The 11,388-nt window shown below is 37.2% G+C and overlaps 1 protein-coding gene across 1 annotated transcript in view; it reads right to left on the bottom strand.

Annotated features, from left to right (window-relative positions):
* Positions 1-1,618: 1,618 nt before the first annotated feature.
* LOC108677914 (MAGUK p55 subfamily member 7) overlaps positions 1,619-11,388 on the bottom strand; it is a 16,747-nt gene continuing 6,977 nt past the window's right edge. The window contains exons 5-13 of the mRNA XM_018166229.2: positions 10,542-10,568; positions 9,691-9,858; positions 8,584-8,780; positions 6,997-7,088; positions 5,929-6,047; positions 4,753-4,903; positions 3,534-3,736; positions 2,828-2,968; positions 1,619-2,156 (exon numbers count right to left, since the gene is read on the bottom strand). Coding sequence (XP_018021718.1) covers positions 1,980-2,156; positions 2,828-2,968; positions 3,534-3,736; positions 4,753-4,903; positions 5,929-6,047; positions 6,997-7,088; positions 8,584-8,780; positions 9,691-9,858; positions 10,542-10,568 — 1,275 coding nt within the window. The 3' untranslated portion in view covers positions 1,619-1,979. The remainder of the gene's footprint in view (positions 2,157-2,827; positions 2,969-3,533; positions 3,737-4,752; positions 4,904-5,928; positions 6,048-6,996; positions 7,089-8,583; positions 8,781-9,690; positions 9,859-10,541; positions 10,569-11,388) is intronic.

The following is an 11,388-nucleotide window of genomic DNA, read 5'->3' as shown; positions in this document are numbered from 1 at the left end:
ACGTTACACTTGACCGAAATTTTTTCAATGCGCTCACATTTGAAATATTTTTATGATCGGTAATGAGATATTTGATGAAGCAAGAAACTGTTTATAGCTTTGGGACCATTCTGAAGAAAACGTTTGATACCAGAAGAAAGAACGAGCAAGAAATTAAATACAATTCGTACAATTATTCGTCAGTTGCAGATATCTCGAGGGCACAGATTATGTTTTTCGTAGCAGATAATGCAATAAATATTTCATGCAAGCAAAAGATTTGTAATTGTTTTGATGAAGAATTCAAATCGAAACAAATAATTAAGACTAAGAGATGAAGATGAGGAGAGGACTGACAAATGACGTTTGTATATCTAGAATAAAAGTTATATATCGACGAGATATCCACACATGCATCGCTATAATAATCATAACAAATATACTGATCATCAGCTACTAACATTAGCACGATCGTGACAATAAAATCTGGATGACTGAAAATACAGAGGTAGGGAAGAGTCACTTCTTTCTATAATCTACTAACTACACTCTTGAAAGAGTAAAGCAATTGAACACAAGTTCGGCATTGATAAATTAGTCCAAATATAGTCATAGTCCTCGCTTTCTTGGTCGTTCTTCGTTAAGAGTTAACCGAGAAAAATTTTCAACAACCTCGCAAGACATATCGTATCAGTCTTATATCAACATTTGCGACTATCGCAATTTGCACAGAAGCTGTGCAAATTTTCAGACATAAATCTGGAATCTACTAAATGCTTAGATCAGGAAAAATAAATGCACATTAGTTGCAGCGTCGCATTCGATGACCCAGGAACCATTTATGCTTACAATCTGAATTTAATTGCATTACTCAGTCCCAAAGATTAATCAAGTGCTCAGTTATTTTTGGGACTTTTTGTCTGGTTAAATGAAGTTCAATTCGCGTTAAAAAGCAAGGATTTCAGCGAAATCCATCCAGTCTTCTTTCAAATTTCAGTTTTGGTGCTTTATTCCAGAGGCATGCAGTAACGCAGCATGAACAATTTTTCTTACTACAATACCGCAGCGTTAAAGCTAAAAATTTTCATAAAGTCCGTCAAATTTCACACAGTGAACTTCATTTGATATAATCTACTGGTTACTTCCCAGGCATGTTGACAGTGAACTACAAATCAAAGATTCCTCCTCGATGTTCAGGTTCTAATGAAGAACAAAACATTCTGCAAAAAAAATTAAGAGCACTCCGTTTCAGCCCACAAATTTCTCAGTACTGCACGTTTAATACTTTATTCACTCGATTGTATCAATTTATTTACAATCCAGTAGCTTTTTAACACTTCTTAATTGAATCCTAGAACAGCTTAGTGTAGTAAACTTTTCACATGCTTCAATGCGTTTAATTTTTCCGTCGTCAAGGTATACTCAAGAGGAATCTCAACTTACTTTTCATTTCAGATCTCCACGACCATTTCAAACAAATACAATTTTATTTTCATGGTCCTATCACTTCTCTTTATTAAATTGAAACAATGGCCACAAGCACCCTCGAAAATAAATGTAAAAAATAAATTACTGCATACCACTCTTTAGAAAATAATCTTAAATTAGTAATCTCTGTATTTCTCCAAATTTTTTTTAGACACGTAACTGCCCAAGTACACGTAGCGGCCGATTCCTCGTCTATGATTGATGGGTTTAAATTGTAAAGCCATGATTGGCTAATGGAGTACCGAACTCTTAATTATTCCGGAAAAGCGATAATAGTATTACCGAATTTACTAGTTCTTGCCCCGAGTAATTAAAATGAACTTGATTCTAAAAAATTCCAGTACATCAACAAGGTTGTTCACTGTACCCATGACGCAGACACCCACAAGGGCTCGCTCTCACGTCTCTGTATGGCATCCATGATTGGCTGAGTACCGAACTCTCAACTATTCCAGATAGTAATTAAAAATGAACTTTTTTCTAAAGAAATTCCCGTATGTCAACAAGGTTGTTCACTGTACCCAAGACGCAGACACCCACAAGGGCTCGCTCTCAAGTCTCTGTATGGCATCCATGAGGCGCGTGAAGGCCGAGCTCAAAACGTCGTTGACGATGACCTCGTCGAAACAGTGACTATAGTGATACCGAATCCGCTGAGCAGACTTCAACATCTTCTTTAGTTCCTCCTCCTGCCAAAATGTTTACAATTATTTTATATTATGTAAGAGAAAGATGAGATGAGCCTGGCGACTTTTTCTAAGTTGAGATATATGATAGCGTCAACGATTATGAGAATATTTTACTTGTTACCAGATCAGGGTGCAAATAAATCATGACTTGATAAGAATTGCTCTAAAAATAATTAGATGTTCAATGGCAGAATTTAACTTTAATGTAGAATAATAACGAAAATCAAGCTAAACGTTATCCGGCATTGGAATGAAAAAACCCCTTCATCGACTAATCTCAATTAGAGTATATCTCATGCAAACATTTATAAACCTGCCCAAAAATTATACACGAACAAATAAAAATAAACGGAATCTCACAGAATATTTTGTTGAAGATAAAGGAAATCTCCAACCGAGTCCTTGATTGTAAAAGTAAATCGTGAGAAACGAGCATAAAAGATTTGTCTGTAAAAATTATATTATATAAGTTCAGAAGAAGGCTCGCAGTAAAAGGTCTGTCAGGGTCAGCATTATTAATATATTATACAAGTTCAGCATAAGGCTCACAGTAAAAGGTCAGTCAGTGTCAGCATTATTAACACTTATATAATTTCAGAAGAAGGCTCACAGTAAAAGGTCAGTCAGTGTCAGCATTATTAACACTTATATAATTTCAGAAGAAGGCTCACAGTAAAAGGTCTGTCAGTGTCAGCGTCGAAGGTAGACTTGGCTTGGGCAGCAGCGCGGCTCTCCTTCAGCAGCGCCAGGGGCGGCGGTTCGATGAATATCACGTACGGCTTCAGCTCAGCGCACCTCAAGTATTTCAATGCCTGTACACAACAACGAATAACATCAATGATGCTGCGAATATTAATTACTACCGAATTGCAACGAACAAAATTATTTTAGTAAGTTGCCCGAGTTTATGAGTAACGAACTGTAGAATTGCTATGGACAAATTTATTAATGATAAATTTCATAAATGAGTCACAATTTGCACGAATTGAACGGGTCACTTCATAGGGAAATTGAAGAATGAAGGACTTATTTGTCTCTATAGTTTGGCTAGCAACAATGCACATGTACGTTATTTCCGTTCATTAGATTATGATTTGTATGAAAATGATAATCATTCTGATGTATCTTGAGGGAGGAAATAAGGATTAGGGGAAAAGGGATTGGAGAAAAATACGGGATTGGGGGAATTCGGGATAACAGGGAAATAAAATAGGGTAGAAATTGAATTGTATATGAGAAATATTTTGAAAATGAGTTTAACATACGGGATTCTCAAATATAATAGATCATTATATGGAGCAAGTTTACAGGCAGAGAAGGAACAATAACATCACTTATTATGTATCATCGAGCTTTTTATAAACAAAATACGCTCACCTGGTAATGCGGGTTGACCACAACCACATATCCTGCGTTCATGAGAGTCTTGATATCCTCGAGGGGAGTACCGTACATGTGCCCCTTGTACTCGCCGTGCTCCACCAATTGACCGACTTCGGCGAGTTCGTTGAGCTTCTCCCGGGTCACGAACTGGTAGTCCCGGCCATTAACTTCGCCGGCACGCGGGGGTCTAGACGTCACTGGGACAACGAATATGTCATTAGGGACGCGGGGTCTAGACGTCACTGGGACAACGAATATATCATTAGGGACGCGGGGTCTAGACGTCACTGGGACAACGAATATATCATTAGGGACGCGGGGTCTAGACGTCACTGGCACAACGAATATGTCATTAGGGACGCGGGGTCTGGACGTCACTGGGACAACCAAATTGAACCAATATATGATCAGTTTACCTTATTGTTATTAATAAAAGTTATGAGGTACAACTATTTATATTCACTAGGTGCTTGTGTCTCAATATCAGCCTGTCATGTAAATACAAAGGAAATTTTAGAAAAAATTTACCGCAGTACTCACTGCAGTGAGTGACAGAGAGCGCATTTTCTCGTCAACGAAAACTTGAAGTGACTGACAGACGGACAGACAGACGGACGGACAGACATGGCGAGCACAATAGCGCCTTTTTTCCATAAATGAGAAAATGGGCTAAAAAGCGATATGAGTTACAAATACCTATTTATATTCACTAAGTACAAATGGCGTAATAGCAGCCTGTCATGTAAATACAAACGAAATTTTCACATTAATAACTTTTAACAAAATTTTCGAAGGAGGCGTTGATAAGGCAGATGCCAAAGGTTCAAATCACTTTAACTGAAGACTTGGTTCCAATGATACTTGGAACGAACCTTGATGTACAAGGTTCACTGGACGATTAATTTCGAGAGGAAATTAGATTCGGCAAAAAATTATTACGGTCATTGTTGAAGCGGTTGGATGAGCCGCATTCTTGATACAATGTGGCTCAATTCATCAACTCCAGGCAAGTTTCAACTCAATTTTTTTAGGCATTCAACAAGGCAAGTTTCAACTCATTATCCAGGCATTCAACTCGTCAATTTAACTTCATCTCATCACTCATGATGAGAACAGGAATTGTTCAAAAGGCACCTCATCACTACTGATGAGTGTTGACAATGATGACTAACTACTGCTGATAATGATAGCAGGTGATGATAATATTACTCACTTGGCACGGGTGATCTGAATTTCTCTGGGTCGAGGGCCACGAGCCGTCGCTTGAGTTCGTTCCGTCCGACGCCAGGAGGACCGATCAGCACGACGGGCCGCGGCAGACCGGGCCGGGGGTACAGACGGGCTACCTCCTCGTACGTCGCCACCTCAAGAGAATTGAATTTTAAGTAGTATTCAGGATAATTTTTTATATGGAACACTAGCGATTCGTTGTAAATCCATTAATAATAATAATAGCGGCTTCAGCGTTTAGTAGGCCGTAGGCCTGTCGCCGATTCTTAACATCGCAGAACATTCACATCATTTTGTGGTCTCGAACGCGCAACTCACTGCTACAATTCTGCTGTGCTTAACCGCCCGGCCTCCTCGCCGATTTTGACCAGAAACTGTCACACAGAGCTGGGATCAAACCCGCACTTCTCTGCTCCAATCTTGGTACTCTGAACTGTAACCGCCGAAAGTTAAGTGAGAGTTCGATTCTATTTAACGCTTTCAATGCTCCCCAGTCAGTCCAGGACGATATCTGTACCGAGCAAGAAATAAGTCTTATCTACAATCCATCCTCTCCATAACCCATGTCAACAATTCACTTTGTTAATTTCGGCTAGGTAAGCGTTGTTTATTTCTTCAAGTTTAGAACATCCACACTACCGTCAACGAGACGCCAGTAGCCACAGTAATGCCACAATTCTTATCCGATCAAGTTCTTAAAAATTAATTTATATTTAAAGCGCGGCAACTCAAGTGTCACTGACAGCAGCCATTCCGTAAACTTACTGAGCATTTTGAACAGAAAGTTGACGTAACCTAAGAATTTGAACGAAAAAATAAGAATAATAATAACAAATAAAATAAAACGGTGATTTTTCAGTTATTTGACACATAACGAACACACCTTAAATACTTCCTCAAATGAAAAGTTCATCAACACATTATAAATACGTGTACAGTAGTAAACAGTAGTTCAACAAATATAAAGGTTAATTGACATATAATATCAGCAGAGGTGGGCAGTAGCGCGCTACATGTAGCGGCCGCTACATTTTCAGTAGCGGCAGCGGCGCTACATTTAAGCAATTGTAGCGGTAGCGCCCGCTACATTTAGAGCATGTAGCGGTAGCGGCCGCTACATTTCAAAGTAGCGCTGCCCAGCTCGAAATACCAGGCTTACCTCCTCCCTGTCGAAGTCTTCACTCTCTGCAGCGTCGTAGTGAATCATCTTAACTTTAGGGGCGCTCGCTGGTGCACAGCTCGCCGGACTTTTGGCTTTGGCTTTATTCTTCGCCTCCGCTGTACACAAGATATTCAACTTAAGCATTGTCTTGGTTCAGTTTAGTTGTACTTATTTACATTTTTAAATATTTTAAGAACCTAACCTAATCTCAAATAGATACTGAATGCATCCCTAATTACCCTCTCAGCACTTGAGTAATAAAATAAGTATTGAATGATACTGAAGAATTTCAGTCTATTATACTGAAAGAGTAATTAAGTGCAATCAAGTCATCAACCTAGGTCAATTAATTATAACGGGATATATTTCATGGGCCTCGATTTACGAAACAAAAAGTAATTCAATTATTTCCCTAATAAAAATCACGCACCATCGTCCTAGTGAAATTCAATAAGAAACCGGAATGCGGACAAATCGTTTTTGTTGAAGCCGGAATATATAAACTAACGACTAAGGCTACCGATACCAAAAGTAAATGCATTCTTTTCATTAAATGTAAAACTTTGAATAAAAACCATGGATAGAAATAAACGAAAAATTTGAAACAATGTCATGTAGAATTGGTCGAATTTCAGTAATATTGACATGTTTTACAAACAAGCGCATGCCTACATGGCTAATCTTATTAGAAAAATATAGAAATAGCGTCAAGCAAGACAGATGAAAGTTTAAGTTGATAAGGAGCATGCGAATGTTTACACGAGCAACACAACAAGAAACAGTAGAAATGGCTCCCATTAAGAGAAGTTAAAGTCTAATAATATTGACACATGAAACAATAGAAATATCTTCCATTAAGAGAAGTTAATGTCTAGTAATATTGACACACGAAACAATAGAAATGGCTAAGTACGGGTAATATAATATAAAGTCTAAGTAATAATATTTGTAATAATAATAATTAATAATAGAAAGAAGTAGTAGTAATAGTAATAAATTAGTAATAAGTAATAATTAATAAAATAACATTTGAGTATAAATAATTATAGTGCGCATTATCAGCACCTCTGGACGCAGCGATGCGCCGCTCCTGCAGCTGGCGCGAGGGGATCAGGCCCGCCCTCATGGACCTGTCGCCCTCACGTCGAGCTTGCCACCTGCCGGGGAAACTTAGATAAGGTTAAAGTTTAAACCTTTTACCTGAACTGATAAGTGAAAAAGTTTAAACCTTTTACCTGTGGTGATAAGGTTAAAGTTTAAACCTTTTACATGTGGTGATAGTAAAACTTTTACCTGAGCTGATAGGTGAAAAAGTTTAAACCTTTTACATGTGGTGATAGGTAAAATTTTAAACCTTTTACATGTGGTGATAAGGTAAAATTTTAAACCTTTTACATGTGGTGATTAGGTAAAATTTTAAACCTTTTACATGTGGTGATAAGGTAAAATTTTAAACCTTTTACATGTGGTAATAAGGTTAAAATTTAAACCTTTTACCTGTGTTGATAAGGTTAAAGTTTAAACCTTTTACCTGTGCTGATAGGTGAAAAAGTTTAAACCTTTTACCTGTGTTGATAAGGTTAAAGTTTAAACCTTTTACCTGTGCTGATTGGTGAAAAAGTTTAAACCTTTTACCTGTGGTGATAAGGTTAAAGTTTAAACCTTTTACCTGTGGTGATAGGCGAAAAGTTAAAATCTTTAACTTGCGGAAAAAGTTAAGAAGGTAAAACCTTTCACCTGTGATAAAAAATTAAAAATGTAAAACGTCTTAACTGTGGTAAAAGTTAAAAATTAAAAACATATTACCTGTGGTAAAAAGGCAAAGAAAAGGTAAAACCTTTTACCCGAGGTAAAAAGTTAAAAATGTAAAAGTTAAAGCCTATTGATAAAGTGGTAACAGGTAAAGAAGGAAAACCCTTAGGACGCTTCGACACAAACGCATTCTTACCTAACTTAACATGCCAAAATAAGTATGTGATGTAAAATCAAGAGTGATTTATATGGTTAAATCGATGTTTTAAATTTATTTAACCCTTTATTACCCAGGGAAAATGTACTAAATTATTAAAGTGTGTATTATTTGCCGCCAATTTCGGAGCCACTTTGTTACTGAAGACTGAGAACTAATAGCTAGAATTAAGTGAATCAGAAAGTTCCAGAAATATGAATGAATGATGTTCAGCTTGGAACTCGAGGTCTGAGAAAATCAGAGACATTCGACTTTGATAATAAACTTGGACTGAGTGATTGATAATAGACTTGGACCGAGTGATAATCCAACGAATTAGACCGAGTGATAATCCAACGAATTAGACTGAGTGATAATCAAACGGATTAGACTGAATGATAATCAAACGGATAAGGTTGATAAAAATTTGTAACTATGCAGATATCCTTGCAATCTGCAGGATCGATAGATATTAATATAAGTATACAAATTAATAATTAAAAGCAAGACCCATCCTCAGATCATAACATGCCAGTAAGGGTCGTCCTGAGCCACGATGTGTAGGATGTCGCTAAGTATACAAATTAATAAAAATGAGCGACACCCATCATAACATGCCAGTAAGGGTCGTCCTGGGCCACGATGTGTAGGATGTCGCTAAGTATACAAATTAATAATAATGAGTGACACCCATCATAACATGCCAGTAAGGGTCGTCCTGAGCCACGATGTGTAGGATGTCGCCCCTGCTGAAGGAGAGACCCGCCTCCTTGCACGGGATGTGTTTGTCTTGCCGCGGGTCGTAGTCAAAGTGAGCGCGTACGCGTACTTTGCTCTCACGCAAGTGCGCTGAACTGCCGGCCGGCACCAACTTGAAGGTGATCGTGCCTTCTGCCTCCATCTGTAATTACGTATACTTAATAAAAATTTGCTATAATCATTAGAACTTACATATAATTATCTTAACATTTGTTATAATCATTAGAAATTACGTATACTTATCTTAAAATTTGTTAGAATCATTTGGAATTACGTATACTTTTATTAAAATTTGCTATAATCATTAGAACTTACATATAATTATCTTAACATTTGCTATAATCATTAGAAATTACGTATACTTGTCTTAAAATTTGTTGGAATCATTTGGAATTGCATATAGGTACTTTATTGAAATTTGTTAGCATCATTGGGAATTACGTATACTTATCTTAAAATTTGTTAGAATCATTTGGAATTACGTATACTTGTCTTAAGAAATTTCGATCATTCTTTGTAATCGCGTATAGTCATATTGAGATTTATTATAAGCATCTGGAATTACGCATATTTATTGGAATAAAGAATTCTTAACCAAAAAGAGGCATATTTATCTGGATTACGTATAATAATTATCTAACAGTTCGGTATATTTATTTGAAATTAGGAGTACTTTGTTAGCCATCTACTTGGAACCTCAGTGTGGCGCCCACTTGGGACCTCAGTACGGGGCCCAAGTAGCAGCGCGTGTACCACCCACTCACCAGTATCTGGAGCACGTGTACCACCCACTCACGAGTATCTGGAGCGCGTGTACCGCCCACTCACCAGTATCTGGAGCACGTGTACCACCCACTCACGAGTATCTGGAGCGCGTGTACCGCCCACTCACCAGTATCTGGAGCACGTGTGCCGCCCACTCACGAGTATCTGGAGCACGTGTACCGCCCACTCACGAGTATCTGGAGCACGTGCGCCGCCCACTCACCAGTATCTGGAGCACGTGTACCGCCCACTCACCAGTATCTGGAGCACGTGTACCGCCCACTCACCAGTATCTGGAGCACGTGGGCAGGTGTGCTGCCCACCACGTAGTGCCCGTTGACCTCATGCACCTCGTCGCCCACGTGTATGAGGCCTGAGCGGTCGGCGGCGCCCCCGTGCAGGATGCGGGCGATGATGATGGCGCCCGTCTGCTCGTCCTGCTTGATCGTCGCGCCCTGTAACACAGAGAAATATTAATATCAATATAGTTCTATCATTATAAATAAATAATAATAATATATTATATACGTAATATTAGTAATTAATTAAGATTAATGATAATTGATCGTCGCGCCCTGTAACACACACACGTATCAATATCAATTTAGTTCTATCATTAAAAATAAATAATATTATTATTATATTATATAATATTAGTAACTAATTAAGATTAATGATAATAATTTATTTATTTCTATCATTATTAATCGATAATAATAATATGATTATTTTAATAAATAATATCAATAATTGATTGAGATAATAATAATATTCTTATTTTAATAAATAATATCAATAATTATTTAAGAATAATATAATAATTACGGTAATTTATTTCTATAATTAAAAATAATGAATTGAGATGCAAGATTTATTTCGAATTAAAGTAGGCAAATAGTGTAAAAATACATTACCTTCACTATAACACAGAAATTATTTATAACACAAATACTCGACTCGGGAATAAGTGACTTAATGAAAAATTTCAAGGAATGCTTTCACGCCCACTAATTTTAGCAAAATGATTTTTTTCACAAATACGCAAAAGGCCATAGAGTCAGAGTATATATACAATAAAATGTTGTTATAATTTGTCGTCAATAATATTTAATACAAATAATAATATTTAATAACTCACCACAATCGGTTCGGCTCCCTTGCCTTCCTAGGAAGCATGAATGGGGAATGAAGAACATCATGATGTGTTATATTACACAAGGCTCACACAGACACACATGAATAACATTATTATTAAAAATAATATATTATTATTATATCTATAAATAATATATATAGAGCCGTAATAAATATTTCGTTGCAGTGCAGCATGAAATTCAGTTCAATCAAGTTAATAAAGTTATGAATGAACACTGAATCATGTCAATTTTTTCAAAATACTTATTTTGGACAATATATGTTACCGGTATCATCTCAAAGAGCAAGAAACAACTGGAAAATAGTATGATCAAACATTAATTTGAATGAATCACGGAACGGTGCATGCATTCATCTCGCGTACAAGGAGGCTTGAAAAAATTATATTTTTATTATATATCATAACTATTCCACCATTTTTTGTTTAGTCAGTCAATTAAAGTCGGATGGAAGTCAAAGTTACCATCAGTTTATTGCCACTTCTATAATGGGTCCAACAGTTACCATGGGTTCAACAATCACAATGGGTTGAATAGGCACCATGGGTTCAACAGTTACCATAAGTTCAACAGTATAATGGGTTCAACAGTAATCATGGGTTCAATAGTTCACAATGGGTTCAAAAGGCACCATGGGTTTAACAGTTACCACGGGCTCAACAGTTACCATGGGTTCAAGAGTTATCATGGGTTCAACACTCACCATGGGTTCAACACTCACCATGGGTTACACTCACCATGGGTTCAACACTCACCATGGGTTCAACACTCACCAAGGGTTCAACACTCACCAAGGGTTCAACACTCACCATGGGTTCAACACTCACCATG

The sequence above is a fragment of the Hyalella azteca genome, unplaced genomic scaffold (genome assembly GCF_000764305.2).
Source record: "Hyalella azteca isolate HAZT.00-mixed unplaced genomic scaffold, Hazt_2.0.2 contig1034, whole genome shotgun sequence".
In the NCBI taxonomy this organism is placed as follows: Eukaryota; Metazoa; Arthropoda; class Malacostraca; order Amphipoda; family Hyalellidae; genus Hyalella; species Hyalella azteca.
This window is presented reverse-complemented; position numbering and strand designations above follow the sequence as displayed.